We start from the raw sequence: 17,608 nt of genomic DNA, 5'->3' as shown, positions 1-17,608 counted from the left end.
TTATTGTCCCGTCTTCCTCGAAGACGAGCGAAAGACCGATGTGTAAATAATTCCGTGCCGTACGTGAGAACACGTTCGAATCCTGCAGGGAAAGACAGTCGTAAATACTTACGGCTGAGCGCCAATGTCGCTTACGAAGTTACTCGGCCCATTCATCGACTTAAGATACATTCTTCTGCGAAGGAAAGCTCGTACAACAAGTTCGACGTTGTTGGAATTCGTGCGACGCAAAATTATTTCCTGCAATGACATGCAGAATCTTTTCAAAATAAACAGCTCGGATTTGCGTTATCCGACCTCGTCGCCGTATCTCGACCGGGCTCGTCGACCGTGTCTGAAGCTTTCTAGAGTTTCTCGACTTTCCTGAGAAGGTTCACGGCTACCTGTTAGGAAGGGATCTGGTTTTGAAACGAGTTGTATGGCGGCGGTACACCGCGGGAGAGAGAGACCTGTGTCGCCGTCGCCGGCGTCGAGTCGCTCGTCGTCGGGCCATGGTGGGGAATAGACCAAGTGACGGGATGGAACTCGGATGGAACTCGAGGACGTTCACCTTTTTTCGTGACTTCGACGAGGCCGGCAGACGCCGTTGAGATACCCTCCCCTGCCGGCTAGAATCCTGGACGATTGACCTATTCGTCTACAATAGGAGAAGTCCGTCTTCGTGATTGGAAATAGCGATTGCTACAGGCGGCCTAGCACATTTTCGAAGAAGGCACAAATCCTATTATTTATGTTGCTAAAATATTTCCAAATATAAACTTATACCGTCGAATAATATATACATATAACATAATAGCATAATAAAATTGATCACATATATAAAGAACTATTAAATAGAATATCTTATATTAATTTAAACGCAATACAGCTGAATACGATATAACACACGCTGATAATTAGCTTCAATAAATAGCTATTTCCAATAGCATTATTATAGTAAAAGTGTCTCATAAATATTATAAATTGTATTTTTATAAAATATTTGATATTTAAGCTTCGAAACGCTCTATCGGTTGATCGGCATCCGAAGTATTTTCTTCTGCATTGAGGCAAGGCGATTAACCAATACATGCTGATAATGAATTCGTATACCTATTGAATCAATTCAAACGCTTTTCCTTACACGTAAGGGACACCGAGCCGCAAATCCTTGTAAACAATCTGACATTGTCGGAAATTCATCGCAACACAGAGAGAGAGAGAGAGAGAGAGAGAGAGAGAGAGAGAGAGAGAGAGAGAAAGAGGGGGGGGGGGCAATTCAATCACATAACGGATGGTTTCCTTCACTGTGTAGTAATAGTAAACGTTGGGAAAATATTTGTGTGTTTGCCGCCAGTCTTATTGATATTCCGTACGTTCGGGTTACTATCGCATTAGCGTAATTAGATATTCGACCGGTGCGTGCCGTTGACCTTCCCACCGGTGTTTTCGCACCGACAGCGCAAATATCTGCGCTGCGAGGCTTAAGCGGTCTCGCGATCGCGAAACGGATCGGATTGTTTCACGGGTGCGAGATATGGGATACCGTGCGCATGCATGGACGTTACGCTGATGGGCATAATAAAAAAAAGTCAAGTCGCACTTTTTACGACTGTGTTTTCATCGAGGATTTAATTTATCATGAACTGTTATCGCCTTTTTTTTATTGGCAATTTACGCTCCTATCCGTCGAGACGATAACGCGACGGGCGTGCATAGGTGTCGAACGGGATCGTGCTGGACACTGTCGTTTCTTTTGTAACGTTTTACAATTCCCGCGTTGATCGCGAGATTATCGCTTCAGTTACCTCGCACTTGCGCTTGTATTGTCAGTAGGCGCCTGTGTTGAGGCCTTGGCACATAGAAAAACTTAAGCACAGTAAAACGTTAGTAAGAAAATCAACAGTTTGGATTCACTATCGCTTACGTTATGCCTTAAGTCCTTGACTGGCTGATTTGGTTACTGCTTAAGTTTTTTTTTTTACGTGCCATGACCCTTAAGGAGGGTCCACATTATCGAGCAAAACCGCGAGCCGAACTTCGCCGCGAACCGATCATGCGTCCACATTATCGAGCCGAACTTTGTCAGCTCGACAATGTCGGTTCGCGGCGAAGTTCGGCTCGCGGTTCTGCTCGATAATGTGGACCCTCCTTTACGCTTCAATATAAAGTGCACAACGGTAATACAAGCACACGCGAAAATTCTCGTTCTCAGGTAAATCAGAAAAAAAAAGATGATCGAACGCAACGCTCACGTCTCACGATTCTCGATTCCACGCGTGCGAGCAGCCGATTACAAGTCACGCGTGCTTAACCGGCATAGAAACGGCACGAAATTTTATTTCGCATTACATACACAATACGCTTTTACGGTCCTCGTTCTCATTCATATGTATCGCAGCTTTTGAAACACCGCTCGAACATGCCACTGCAATTCTCTCCGGTGCATTACCCACGAGCGCGTCTCCGTCTCTGTATGCGCCTTCAATGCACCAGCGCACAATTACTTTTCGACCCGTGCATCGGAGTTTAGTCGTCGAACCAACAAGTGGAAAGGTCAGTTCTGTTAATAACCCGGCATAACTTCGCGGCCGCGCCGCCTTTATCGCGGATTATCAGCGCGTTCGTCTGGTGAAATTTCGTCCGACTACGGCGCACGGGTTATTAGAAAGGTCGCGTAGAACTTCAAGTCGCTTTACTTGAGAGATTCTACGAGAACAAAATATTTTTCCCTTTTTCTGCAGGGCGGAGCGTTAGTGCGCGTCCAAATTTAAATTCAGAAAGCGCAAGAAAGTGCAACTAAAACGAACGGACACGCCCCTTATCTTGCCTCAATTAGTTAGCTGCAGTATTAATAGCGCTTGTAATAACGATCGCGCGTAATAACGGGGAGGCGTATAATAATAAATAATCGTTCTTGAGAAAATGAAGAATCGAAGCGATTGCGCGAGAGGCCCCGCGCGATTTCTCGTGGACAGCCTAGCCGGAACGACAAAACGATAATGCCGCGGTAGCGAAATAACTCGTCGCGAAAATTGCTGAGCCCGGACCCCCACTCAGTTCGATCCACTTCCCGTGTTGCGCGCCGCAGTTAGTTAATATCAATCGCTATGTTGCAATTTTGCGGCGGAGAAAATTCAATCGGAATTCCTAGTAGGAATTTCCTACCCCCGGAGGAGAGCATCAGAGACGCCGCGGCCCTCCAGCCGGACTGATCTCCAGCTCCAGCGGAAATACCGCGCTACTGGAGAGGGATATATATATAGTACCAGTGTAATTGACGATGCAAATCCGATTCACAATTAATTATATATTTACGTTTAATTTATTAATGACGATATTCTTCCGACCCGTGTTGTATTGTTTGTATATAAACTCTCGTCAAGACTAATCAATCAGCAAATTCGACATCGAGTTATTAACTTTATTCGCGAACATTGATGAGTTGAATGTACGATAGATACTTAATTTTTTATCTATGTGAAATCATTTTGATCTATGAAAATAATTTAACAAAGAGATCAATTATATATATTTATTTTAAGAATTGATTATTCAATGAGCTGAGAATCAAGCAAGTTTCCTCCAAAGCGGATTATTATGCGAATCCGAACGGCAAAGAAATAATGTCGATAAATTTGCCCACAGTAGAATTGCATAATAGTGATAAAAATAGTACGAATGTTGAAAAGGTCATAGTCTTTTATTGTTCCCGTCAGAAGAAATCGCTAAAAGATATGTTACGTCAGTATGAGGAAAAAGTCGCATCTGCTAATATATCATTACACGAAGAAGTTTATTATGATGTTTCACATGAACGATTACAAATATATATGTTCGAAGTTTGCGAAGACGTGCACGGAAAATTCAAACGCAATGGATAAACGATAATGAATGATAAGACGTGTGTATTTAAAGTCGTGGATAGGACGATCGCAAAAAAGGATGCACGTGTATCTTCCGCCGTATATATCTCCAAAAAGACAACGAGAAGGATTGCCCGTTACGGACGTGCTTCCGCCGGAAGTGAGACGTGGAAGGATGGGAGATAAGTGTTGGCCGCGCGATCAGAGCATAACGGAGAGCGATGACGAAGGGCAAAAGGACGAAAAGAAGGAGCGAGAGGAAGATGGAGGGAACAGGAAAAGGAAGAGCGTGACCTTGGCGAATCGAGTTCCGCATTGTTGTAGCCGGCAGATTTTTATGGATGCGAGACATTCCAAAGATCAATAATAAAGCCAGATGCGATTTTAATCAGTTCGGTCGAACGGGAAAACGACATTTTAATTTTACTCGAATAAAACGGTTCTTTTTTCTTACAGACCAAACACGGCAAATTTCTCGGATTTTTTTTTTAATTGTCACTAGTACGCGAAGAATTATAATACTGGAGGATGTCGGTCGGTATAATGATAAACCTATGCGAGAAAAATTTATGTAATGGAAAGAAGAGAACAGTAGTGGAAGAAAGCAAAGACGGCTCGTGAGATTTGAGTTTCCGGGTTGTTGGTTACTAATGGTTCCATTGTAACTAATTACCCACTTGCGGGAAATTGCTACATTCCCATCTAAATTAGGGGGACCACGGTGTATAACGAAGAGAAAGAATAGAAAAAACTGAGACAAAGGCAGACGAGAGGATGAATGAAAACAAATGAGAAATAAAACACAATTTTATAATCTGTCGAACCAATATAAAGTTATTATTTTTAAATTAATCTTTAAAAAATGTTAATAAGCAGCACTGCAGAATGCAAGCGTCAGAAATTGCTGCGAACGTAAGTATCCCACGCTTCTTACATCAGAAAATTATCTTCGTTGAGCTGCTACCAATGTGCGCGACATCGGACAAGCGTACCGTCGCTTAAATCATCGTTCAAATATTCCACAGCCGGATTTGCTTATACAGAGCAAACCGTGCATAACGGGGAAGTTCCGCGGCTAAAGGAAAACCGTGCGTATACACCAACTGTGCGCGAGAGACGGCAGCGAAGCGAGAAGCTGAATAGCTGGTAGCAACAGCTCGTCGTTAGCGCAATACGAAAAGATCTGTCTTGACCTTGGGACCGGGTTCCGCATTGCTGGGTCGCGCCCGGTAGGGCCCGCGAAGATCGCGCAGAAGGAGGCGAAGTCGTTGCTACCGACTACCTTATGGACTCGGGTAACGGCCGACCTTCAACTTGACCGCTCAACTTGAGCGCCCTTCTCCTTCTCGCTTACGTGTGACCGCTCGCGGAACGCTCGCGGTATAATTTTAGAAGCACGCGGGGTCCTTGACACCTCGCCGCGACGGGCGGCAACCATTGACAACCGCGGACGCGGATGCGGACGCTGCCCCTCCCGTGTCCATTGACTCGCGTCACGTTACGTTTGCGATGAAATTTCACGTAACGATTGATTTCTGCTCGGCTCGTTCCTCTCCCCTTGCTCGAATCGCCGATTGTCAGACTTTTAAAGAAACAAGTATTTCTCGATAACAATACAAAGATAACGTGCCTGTGTCAAGTAGATATCAATTCTTTCGTATCCATAGAATATGCTTTCAAAGTTCGGCGATTTATTCCAAGATATTTTTTATAAAGCATTGTGATTATGTATTCTTCAAAAAATTGATATTTATTTCCAAAGGAAATCTAATAAGATATTAACAAATTAGTTCGTCTACATGTATGTAATTTAAAATTTTATAATAAATAATTTTCCAGTTTTCTACCATCGTTGTGATATGTTACATTTTTTCCATAGAATTCTTTAAAATGTTTAATTATATTTTAGCCTAAGAATTAAGAATCTAGTTTAAAAAATATTTGGTCTTATTGTAGATACTCAATCAGGATATCTTAATGAACACCAAAGAGGAGGAATGGGGTAATGCCGTATGTCTGAGGAACAACGTGATACTGAGAGATCGTCTAATGACGGATGCAGCTCTCGGTGGACCACGGCCGATAAAATCCGAGCATAGTTATAGTCTTTTGGCTCCCAGTCCGCCTCCGAGCCCGGCAACGCCAGGAGATAATCCCCATACGCCGAATTCGTGTTCTGGCGCGGTTGGTTCTACAGCGACTACTAGTTCCTCCATCGATTTCGCCAATCTGGATCACAAGTCTCTCGATATCCGCGACAGAATGGATGGTAAGGAAATGACGTATTGTGTGGCAGTCTTCGTCCTTTTGAGAAAAAACAGATAATTTTATCATTCACAAATTCTTCGTCATGTTTTTTCTTTAACAATAATTTCGGAGGAACTGTAGAGATAGAAATTATCACTGAAATATTTTTTTCAGATATGGAAGAAGAATGTTTTCCGGCTATTTCGATAAGTAGCACTTCGAACCGTGTCGAATCGTCATCGTCGTCGCCGCTGACGTCGTCATCTACCTCGAGCGCAATCCTCAAGAGAAACAATCTAGTACCTGAAGATAACGAGTACCCGGAGATCAAGGACGAACCTATCAGCGCGCCAGCAAGTCCCTGCGCGCCTTGTCAACCAAATTGCGATATAGTGGACGATACGAGCGCGATAACAATGGTGTCGCCGCAAAGTCTTCATTTTCCCAAAACCCATCCCTCGCACACGAGTGACAGCGAAGAGGATGACGAGGAGTACTATCAGGTATCTCAACTTAAATCAATATTGCGCTAGGCATCAGATTGTTCTCGAGCGATAAAATACTCTCCGGCATTAAGTTTTATCCAACTGTATATTATCTACATTAGTCTCAACTGCTCGAGAATATAATGCTCGTGGAAAAGGGTACAGTATATAGACTCGCTTGATTTATGAGCAAGAACTAGTGAGATTTATTGTGTTCGAACTACGCGTTGTTATTTGAATATACCGATTCTTCATTAGTTTCTTATCGTCATCGTCATCACTTACTTCCAGAATATGGAGATTGAGGAGTACGGCATGGTCTGCGAGGGGAAGGAAGCGACCTTGCACGCGTCGAGACAGGGATTGCCGCCGACGCCGCCCAGTAGCATAAGCTCCGACAGCGAGGGTACCGCTTCCGCTTCCTGCTCGCCCGAACGCCGAGATTCCCAGACTTGTACGCAGAATCTCAGAGGCTTGCTGACACCGAGGCTTTACGTCACCAACGGCACTACTCACACCACCAGACAACCCATTCATACGCCTCTGATTTCCTGTCAGCCGGTAAGACACAAAGTCTGAAGAGTTTGATAATTTCTTATGAATCCTTCTCTCACATCCTTATCTAGGTCTATCTTTGCCTGTGTATTTTTAAAATTTTTTAAAATAACTTTAAAGACATTTTTATTGATATTTGGTTCAGTATTCTAAGTTATGATGCATATCCCACGCCCACCTCTACACACCTCATGTTTACATTATCAACATATATAATCGAGTATCGTTAGTCAGTAAGATGACTGAATTTGTATTAATAAATTTGAAGTTTCTTTTATGGATGAGTTTCACATGGATAATGTTTTACATTTTATTGCTGTCATATTTATTGACTCATTGTCAGTATATTAGCGTGACGCACTTATATGTGATTGACATTACAGAAAGGATCTACGGTGTTAATATTGACGGAGGAAGAGAAGAGAACCTTGATAGCCGAAGGATTTTCCGTGCCCACGAAGCTTCCTCTGACGAAACAAGAGGAGAAATCTCTGAAGAAAATACGAAGAAAGATCAAGAACAAGGCATGTAGAACAATGTAATCTGGATATTCAAATTCTCTTCAAATGTTATCCAACTTGCGAAATTACGAATGTGACGTGAAAGATATTGACTTTACATGGTACTTTTTGCAGATATCGGCGCAAGAATCACGAAGAAAGAAGAAAGAATACATGGAAGATTTAGAAAACCGAGTCACTTTATTGACAGACGAGAATTCCTCGTACAGAGAGAGGCTGAATTCTCTAGAAAATATGAATCGCGAGCTAGTAAAGGAGTTAGAACGTCTTCAGAGCTTGCTGCAGCTACAACAATCTTAGATATATTCATTTCTATTTAGAATACCCCAAATTTATTTGATATCAAATTTTTATTTTTAAAAAGATTTACAGTAATTGCTCTCCCCAAAAATAATTTTTGATCCGAAGAATACTACACGTTTGCGATAATGTTCACAAAAAATGACTAAGCAATTTAATATTGTTACAAAGTTTGAAAATTATAAAAAGTCCTGAAAAAGATTGTAGATTCTCAAATCTTTCACGGATGCTAATATAGATTTATCTGTACTCATCAAATTGTTCTTCCATATATTAATTCCTTTAATTGTTACGAGGTGATAAAAATGGCGTGTTTTTATTGCCAAGTCACAGGTCAGAATTAAAAAAAGATATATTTTTTTAGGGATTAGTGCAATTTCTTTACATTCCTAGAATGTCTTCCTCACATACAAGACACGATGAAGCATTTGTAGTGTTATCGCGATTGAAGGTTTATGAAAGACATCCCGAATGCTGCAACAGCTTTCAATTCTTTCAATAACTAAATATTTTATGCTAATATACTATATGTACATCATCTTTCGTTAAATCAACATATTTTCGCCAGGAGTGCCTTTGCGGGTTTATTTCCATTTTTCTTCCAGCATATTGCGAACCAAAAGATATATAGGTGGCTAATTTATTTTCTCGCAATTATATGATACATTTAATAGTTTGAGTTTTTTTTTACATTTCAATAAGACGAAAATATTATGAAAATATGGGATTTGGATATTCGATCCACGATATTTACATGTTGTGAAAAGCAGTTGGTTGTTGGTTATTGCCAAACTCGATGCAACGAGGAATTTCAAAAAAATACCCAGATGTAAACGGCCTTTTGATTATTCCATATATTTGTGCTGCAAAAGTAGTTTTAAACCGTTTGGGACCCAAATAAATATTTTTGGGGTCCATAATAGCGTATTTATCGGTAAATAATTCTTGACGCGGTACATAAACTTTGACGCAGTTTTGTCAATGGATTTGCCTGTATACAAAACAAAACCATATGACATATTTTATATGTAAGAAAGGAAAACGAAAGTACGATTATTCGTCTTATGTAAGAGAGTATGTTCTTGTGTAAATGTAAAAGTTCGATGCAGTCGACGAAATTATTGTATTTTACGTTTTACGAGAAGATATTTAGCTGTATGTGCAATAAGATTATCATGCAGTTCGACTTGAAGGAAACAGTCGCGTCAAATCGACGATGTACTATTCTTTTAGGGCACTATCACTAACGCTAAAACGTGTGTTAGAATAAGGCTCTAAGATCGATCACAACGATGATAATTCATTTTGCGTTAGTTCAAAACGCGTAGTTGAAATGTTTGTAAAATATAAGTTTGCGAGTGTAGAACATTTTGCTCGTCCACGAAGAATCGTTGAATTCCGCTGTTACGTTTGCAAGGCAATGGAAATCAACTATTCGAGCAGCAAGTTCTTAGCCTCATTTATATAGGTATAGATATGATCGCGCTCGAGAAAATTATATAGGACGGTTTCCTGGTGTCTTCAAACGTGAAGCTGCATTAGTTGTGATGTAAGAAGAATTTCATTCGAGCTAATCGATATTAAATGTCATTGGTATATTACGTACCAAACAATATTGTGACTTTTAATTGTTTTTCTTCGCAACTTTGTTTCATGATTAGCGTAAGTTCGCGCAAGAAGTGTTGTCGCACGATAGTGGCAGAACACTCGACTATACTTACCGCATGAAAGTTGTGGAAAGGGACCAACGCGTGTAAGACAAGAAGACTTTTTCTTCTTCTTCTCGCTCCCCCTTCTCTTCTGCTTCACATAATTGCCAAATAAATAGTAAAGTTTAGTGTCGTATCGCGTGTCCAGGAGATAGTATGTGTATTAAATGGTCACATCCCTCGCATGAGTGTCTACAGAACGATCGCGGCTATCATTGTGCGTCGATATCTCTTTAATACGGAACGTATATTTTGATCGATCGACATATTTTTGATCTTTTTATCGTATGAATCTAAAAATGCAGGGTAAAATACGTTTGTATTATAAAAATAACGTATATAGCATGGCCATAAGGAATCTTCATCTATCTATTCTTGAGATTCACACACACACACACACACATTATATTTAATTAATAAAAATAAATTATTATATATATACTTATAAGCCAGAACTTAAATTAAAATCGACCTCAAATTCATCAAAGGAAACACTCTCAATGTTAATTTCTCGTTTCCTAAGCCACGCTGTATACATAAAGACGCGTAACTCTTACGAAAAGATTGAATTTCAAGATAATTTTAAATTAATTATTTTTACAGTTTTTAAAAGAATTGATGAAGAGACCTGCTGAAGGATATGTTGTTGGATAAAAGTCAATGAGGCAGTCAATAAACAAATGATAGTAATCTATAACATAAATGTGAATGTGAAGGCACTTTCGATGTACATACTTCGCAGACTTGATAAGCGCTATCGGCTAGGAATTTTCATCTTTTCTGCGTATACACACGCACACAGACTACTCATATACACATTACACATACGCATATGGTTTTTAATTACCACATGCGTATGATAAAGAAATAATTACATGTCTGTACAAAAGCGACAGAGAAATGATTTTTATCGAAAGCAGAGAGTTTAATATATTCTATGAGAATAAAGCTTTATAGTTAATTATATATATATACATATATTAACATTATACATTCATAAGAGATGACTATATTTTACGACAAATTACACAAACGTTCAATAGCGAAGGAAATCATATATAGTTATCTGATACATGAATTTATCACTATTACCATTCTCGTTATCATGATGTATCATTTATTTCTCACATGCGAGCGTTAATACATCTTTATATCACGTACTAGGCGTATATATTTATCCAGAGAGAAAGAAAAAGAGAGAATATATAAATATATATATATATACATATTAACAAAGATAACATAAATATAAATATATATCCTATTCGACGCATGTCGAATTTACGTGTGCATGTATAACGTGTCTATATAAAGCGCAGTACCACGTCGTCAATGTACCGCGGGGTCCTGCAACTTCGAATGGATGTTGTCCGACAATAAGTAATAAATATTTGTGAACCAGCATATCGTACGCTTTATATGATTTACATATATTCGCATTACACCCTAATGTATTCGAAATTATTTCTTCCCTGTAAAAATGAATATTTCTTCTGTTCCTTTGATTTTGCCATGTTTAAAATCTTAACAATTTATAAGATTAATTAATGAGATATCGAATTGGTTTTTGCTTACAAAGGTTACACATACAAGTACTTTAAAACATAATTCAAGATTTTGCCCTAATCAATCCCTAAGAGGCAAATCTAAATTCGGAGGTGAATTATAGAATCCTTCGCATAGCGTAGCGAAGCACGGATGTATCAAGCTAGTATAACATAAATTTAATAATGACAAAGTAGATTTCCTTATTTCTCTTACTCTTATTCCTCAGTATCCATCTCTTCATTTTCCAGTTGATCTTCTATCTTGCTTTTTAGAGTAGTAAGGCTGAGAGGCGCGTCTATATCGAGAATCTTACGTTTCTCCACCTTGTCCCTCTTGGACCTGTATAAGGGATTTTCGAATCTACCTGCACTCGCGACTTGCTTTATCCTCTCGACGTCGTCGTCAGCCTCTCGTCCGCTCATTCCGGGAACGTTAGCAATCTGAACGTTGCCCTCGGGAACGTTCTCGAAACGGGCGAAACCGTGCTTCTGCTTGTCCTTCCGAATTCCATCTCGGACGGATGAGACGGCTTCCATACATCCCGAGAGAACGCTGCAAAAAATTACATTCCGTCTCAGGAAGATCGATATATAGATATCCAATGGCGTCGCACAAATACTTCCCACGTGCATCTGAGATAAGTACTTAACACAGTCTCCAATATGGAATCCCAAAAATATTTTAAAGCAGAACAGAAAGAAAGCAATAAAAATGAAGTAAATGACGGGACTGATCTCGGGACTGATGTCAATTATTTCTATCAACGCAGGTTAATTTTAATTTTGGTTTAACTTTACCTTTCATCTTTTCCTAAATAGTTCTAAGAGCTAGAAAAAGATAGAAAATATATATAAGTTAAACTGAGATTAAAGTTAATCTACGTTGGTAGAAATGGACATAAATCATCAATTGTAATGCCACATAAATATCATGTCTCGAGAAGAGAGGTACGCCTTACATAAATATAAAAACCGTATCCTCATAGCGCGTAAAGTGAAATGGGAATCTTGGTCTAAAAGATTTCGGCCTCAAGCAGAACGTATTCGACGAACCGAGAAAATTACACAGCGGCCAATTGCATTCGGTTTGAAGCCTGCTGAGAGCAATAATAAACCGACCAGTCGGCCCGCCGAGGGAGCCGAACTAATTAAATGTTAGACGATGAAGGAGTGAGGGGCGCGCAGGACGGTGCCTCGATTCCAATCGTGAAGCCAGTCGCGGAACGGCGGTGAAGAAATTAGCGCAATGAAACGTAAAACCGTAAAATAGGAGAACGGGAGTGAATTTGTTGTTGCGCTAAACTATCGTTATCCTGTCGCTACTTCGCAAATTAAAATACCCTGTTTCGCACCCAGTCTCCCCCGCCGTTCCAACTATATAATATCTCTTTCCTTCCTGCGTCAAGCTCGCAATCCCTCTTCCCTCCCTCTCTCTCTCTCTCTCTCGTTTTTTCGTCATATCGGATGAATATCTGGGAAATGAGAATCTCGGAGAGTTCGACATTTTCCATTTCCCCGCGGATTTAATAGCCGCGACAAATTTGCGACTGACCTTTACGAATTGCAAGCAATCTTGCTGTCTTGGTCGCCCGTCATCATCCCGTTCCACTCTTTAGAGTTTAGAGCATTGCGCCTGCATCGCGCGAGCCTAATTTCAAGATTGCCAAAACTAAATAATTTATACCCTCACTTCTTGAGATTATAGACAATGGTAGATTAAAAAATGCGTCATCATGTGCAACATCGTCTTTAATCGCTTCTGTATGTGTTTGCATAAGCGACATTATAAAATTATGACGAATGTAAATTTTTATAATATTAAATGTAACAACGCTCATCGTTATCTAATCATGTATCATATCTCCGTTTGTAAATAAATAAGCTATTTAAATGTTTAAATGCAAAAATATCATAAAGGTTTCCTTGCGTATTCAGCTCTTGAATACCCTTGAAAAGAAATCCAATATCGCGCTCTCTAGACGTCGTCGAATAACCGGAAATAGAGCGAGGACATAAGCAAGCGTCTATCTACTGTACGCGTATATGCATGTATGTACATATAAGCTGGTAATCCGTGTAATTGCTTTTCTCACTCTCTTTACAGATGTGCAAAAACTGTCGACGGGAGACATGCCAGATCCAAAAGAGAGACTGCGGATCATCGATCGAACTGAACCTCGTCGGGAATTTTCCGCGTGACCATGTGTCACCGCGCCGCGGCCGTCCGCCGATCGTTCGGCGAACATCCTATACACACAGCGTTCTCGGTACTACACGCTACACGATACAAAACGTTATTTTCCTTATTCTTTTTCTTGTCACGTGTCGGCGTTGTTATTATTACTCCCGTGACCATGCGCCGAGTAGTGCGCTTGTGCTTGCACGCAGGTATGCTGCACACGAACGTAACGGGGCACCGCGAGGTCCGGGAAAAAGTTTTCTTTTTCAATTTCGCTGATCTTAATAACAATATTGACGCAAGTCAGTAATATAAATGAGTTGGCTAACTCGTAGCCCGTCTTTCGATACTTCCGTCTGATAAACGTGCCATGGAAATACCTCGTTGTTCTAAAAAGTCCTGGAGGCGGTGAACATTTTTGGTACGTCATTTTAATAGTTAGCTTACGATATATCTTTTTTTTTTTGTTACATTGGAGGTGACGATGGGTAAAATGTCAATCTAGCACCATCGGGATACCGCGCGACGGCACCCCCTGAACATTGTAAAAAAAACAATGCATTTACGTCATAGTACGTAAATGCACTTATGTCATAGCAAAGCTGAAATTTTGAGTACTAAAAATTTATTTAATAAAATATAAAAAAGTGTAGTCCTTAGCGAAGATTATAGATCAATATAGCACGTACTCCCATCCACACATACACGGGTTATATTACATTTAGTAAGGTGTTAGTCCCGTCGGCGGGCTGCCAGACTACACTTTTTTAGTACACATTTCAGCTTTGTTACTATGACGTAAGTGCATTGTTTTTTTTTTTTTTTACAATGTTTAGAGGATGCCGTCGCCGCGGCCGTCGCGTCACGCGAAGTTTCGACGCGACGGTGCACTGTCATTTTATCCATCGTTACCTCTAATGAAACAAAAAAATCATAAGCTATAAGATTGCTAAAATAACGTCCCAAAAATGTTCACTGCCTCCCGGACTATTAATTTCGCTGGAGTTCGCGGCCGACAATGCCGACATAGTTCGCTCGCGTATCGTGACTATCGTGAGTAGGTTGAGTATGCCCAACACGGTTCAGCGTTTAATTCGACCGATGCTGGGTATGCGAATATTGCAAATATCGAACACAAATGCCGGCGCCGAATGCTGGCGCGGCTTTCCAAACATTCGTAGCCAAATGTGTCACCATATGGCCACACGTAATAACCAATGTGTTAAACATTTTAATATTAAATTTAGTGTAGCGCGAACGACAGCTTGTAATCCTGTTGGATCGATACTTTTAATTGACTGGTACCTAGTGTAGCGACGCAAAAAAGATGACACAAGGATACTTACTGCCCCAAAGAATAACCGTAGTACAGAAAGGCCAACAGAAGAAGGGCGATCACAACAAGAGGCGTTCCCAAAAGAGGTCCAAGTGTAACGGCTAATCGAGAATCTTTCATTGCTGCACCGGCCGTCTCCGCATTCGTCACGTCGATTCCTTTGCCTAATAGAAAAATATGTGAAAAAAATAGCATTCTGAGAAAAAGGATCTTGTCAATTAGTTTTATTTTTTCTAAGAGAAACGTAAGCAATTATCTTTTTAGTAATTAATCACGTAATTAATCATGTTTTTCTGTGTGCCAAACGTTTTTGATTAAACTTTAGAACAATTAAAGCAACTAAATAAAATGTCAAATAAAACCAGAGAATATCATTTATTTATAACGAACATTTTTTAAATGTTTTTTGGACTGCGTTTGAAATTTAATTAAAATAATATATTTAAATTTATAATATAAAAATAATATGAAATATTTGTGTATGATACTATGTGTACATACACACCTGTACACGTACACACATATATATATAACTGAACTTTTTACAATAAATAAATTATATTTCAATAAACGAATGAACGAAAGGATCGATAATGCTTGACAATGTCCAATGCGTTCCAATTATAAAACCGGATTAAAATTCCAGTTGAGTATTGACATTTGTAGGCGTTAACAACAATCGATATCGGTATTGCAAACAATGAGAACGGGACAAATAAAAAGAATTTTATCGTTTTTCACATATCTCCGTTTTGCTTGTACGCTAGTAAACTGTACGAGATTATTTACGTGATGAAATTGCTTTTTCTAAATTATCGGAAAATTGAATAGTCGTCTAACTTTGGTTTGGAACACAATCGAATCAATTTCTCGGTTTATAATCTTGTTTAAAAATTTATCAGAGATTTAAAAGAACTATGTATACTGACTTCGCAACATTTCTCGCAGGTTTTCTACCGCTTCCTGTATCGTATTCCCGGAATAGTCCTCTTTTTCTTTTACGAGAATCTCGACGCCACCTTTCCAAGTGCGTCTGGTGTGCCAGGCAACCTTTTCCGTATATCCTTCTAAAGCTTCGTCCGCCAAGAATTGTACCGTTGCTAAAGAAATCTGCTCCGATATGGAAACGCGTCCGCCACAGTACGGACAACAGTGACCCTCCACCTGAAACACAAGATGAATTATGTCAATCAAGTAATAATGGAAATAAATAAATTACGTAATAAATAAATTAATGTTTTAAATAAAGTATCTAACCGTAAGAGGATATTCACAGCCCGTAAATCCACATCTTGGCCTCTGAATGGCGCAGATCTCTTCGAGATAATCGCTCTGAGAGTCTCCCTGGCAGAAACATTTCTTACAATCGTGCATAGTCAGGTACAGATCGCTGTACCTAAAAAAACCAACAATTTTTCACAAAATACCCTTCGATCACAGTGGATACACACGTGTGGAAATGCATCAGCAAACATTATCATTCAGGCTTACTTTACGGTGAATCCGCCTCTGGAGAATTCCCTACGATCTTGGAAGTTTTGCCATTCCCACTCGGTAAACGGCTGCCTCTCGTTCGACAGCCGAATCGACTTCACTTCTATCTCCCTTACAGGTAGAAGGATACTAAAGGTGTGATTCTCGCTCGGCAGGACAACGTTGTCCTGGCGACATGGGACGCGCTCGAGATGCGGCGCCGCTATCGAGCTACCGTTCCAATTTGCGGGGTCGGCCCAGAAAATATTACCCTCTTTCGACCATCTACTAACTTTCGCGTCCGTCCGTGAATCGCTTAGCTTGCACACACACACACACACACACATACAGAATCTTTATTATTAAATTAAATTTGTTATTAGTAAGATAGTGGATGAGTTAAATTCTTTATTTGAACTTATTATTAAAGTAAATTATTTTATTTTTAAAGTAAATGTGGAAAAGGGAATACAAAAACGTATATCGTTAAATTTTTAATAGACTGTGATATCGTTTGAATTGCATAAATTTCAGCATTTTATGACGTTTATCGCTAATAAATATTCTGACAAGCTGGATTTTCCAATCAGTCGGAGCGTAAACAACATGTCAACATTAAAACATTAATGTCGCAATTATCGCGAGTGTATCATCGAAGCGGCTACGATATTTTGTAAAATTGTAAATGATTTAACTTTCCATCCGCGAACACACTCGTTAAACTCAAAAAAGGGGAAAAAGAGCGGTCAAACGCATTATTCTATTCCCTATATACTCAATTTATTCTATCAACCTTCTGTATATTTTCTCGCGAGTCTATAGCTCACCTGCAGTTGACCGTTTCTAGGGAGGACCAACAATCCCTGCCTCGGCAAATCAATTTCGGATAGTCTGAGATTATCGGCTCCGGCGATGCCCACCGCGTGCCGGGTCTGCTGAGGAAAGATCACACGGCTGTCGATCTCCGGGACACGGCCGTCCGCCCAGTTGCTCGCGGTTCGCCACTCCAGATCCGGAAGCCAGTACTTTTCGAAAGCGATCGAACATCTCGATATCAAAATAACGCACAGCACGATTTTACGATACGGCGCGGAAGGGGCGAGCATGTTTTTATATGAATGTCTTAAACGGCCGGTCGATTGAACGAAGATATAAGTACGCGTAACGAATACGCTACTTCTCGATTAATTCTCACTTGAAAGAAATATGAAACGGTATAGTGAATTTAGACGTTCGCTATCAATCATTTGCAGCAAATTTTTTAACTCCGAAATAACGCGAGGAAGAGAAGTTGAACACGGTTGGGAATTTTTCGATAACTGAAAGTTACTCCGCTATAATCGAAGTCGATTGGGGGCGTGCCTGATTTAGGAGAGTCTGGCATGGACCTGCGTTATTTGTCACGATTAGA

At 40.0% G+C, this 17,608-nt stretch overlaps 2 protein-coding genes across 3 annotated transcripts in view; one reads left to right on the top strand and one right to left on the bottom strand.

Moving 5' to 3' along the window:
- Creba (Cyclic-AMP response element binding protein A) overlaps positions 1 to 11,066 on the top strand; it is a 26,910-nt gene extending 15,844 nt beyond the window's left edge. The window contains exons 3-7 of the mRNA XM_071785496.1: positions 5,802 to 6,114; positions 6,267 to 6,595; positions 6,869 to 7,138; positions 7,516 to 7,656; positions 7,768 to 11,066. Of these exons, the coding sequence (XP_071641597.1) occupies positions 5,802 to 6,114; positions 6,267 to 6,595; positions 6,869 to 7,138; positions 7,516 to 7,656; positions 7,768 to 7,953 (1,239 nt within the window). The 3' untranslated portion in view covers positions 7,954 to 11,066. The remainder of the gene's footprint in view (positions 1 to 5,801; positions 6,115 to 6,266; positions 6,596 to 6,868; positions 7,139 to 7,515; positions 7,657 to 7,767) is intronic.
- LOC139817421 (uncharacterized) lies at positions 10,567 to 17,516 on the bottom strand. 2 transcript variants are annotated; one of them, XM_071785495.1, is made up of 7 exons: positions 17,025 to 17,516; positions 16,216 to 16,517; positions 15,982 to 16,120; positions 15,654 to 15,888; positions 14,735 to 14,888; positions 11,424 to 11,762; positions 10,567 to 11,134 (listed from the first exon to the last, which is right to left on the bottom strand). In XM_071785495.1, exons 1-6 carry the CDS (start codon positions 17,301 to 17,303, stop codon positions 11,426 to 11,428), a joined length of 1,446 nt encoding a protein of 481 aa, XP_071641596.1. In that variant the 5' UTR covers positions 17,304 to 17,516; the 3' UTR covers positions 10,567 to 11,134; positions 11,424 to 11,425. The 2 variants fall into 2 exon arrangements, with proteins under 2 accessions (XP_071641596.1, XP_071641595.1); XM_071785494.1 differs by having other exon boundaries at positions 10,567 to 11,762.
- Positions 17,517 to 17,608: the final 92 nt, after the last annotated feature.

Source organism: Temnothorax longispinosus, chromosome 8 (assembly GCF_030848805.1).
Source record: "Temnothorax longispinosus isolate EJ_2023e chromosome 8, Tlon_JGU_v1, whole genome shotgun sequence".
NCBI classification, from domain to species: Eukaryota; Metazoa; Arthropoda; class Insecta; order Hymenoptera; family Formicidae; genus Temnothorax; species Temnothorax longispinosus.
The sequence above is the reverse complement of the archived record's forward strand: the minus strand, read 5'-3'. Positions and strand labels throughout refer to the sequence as shown.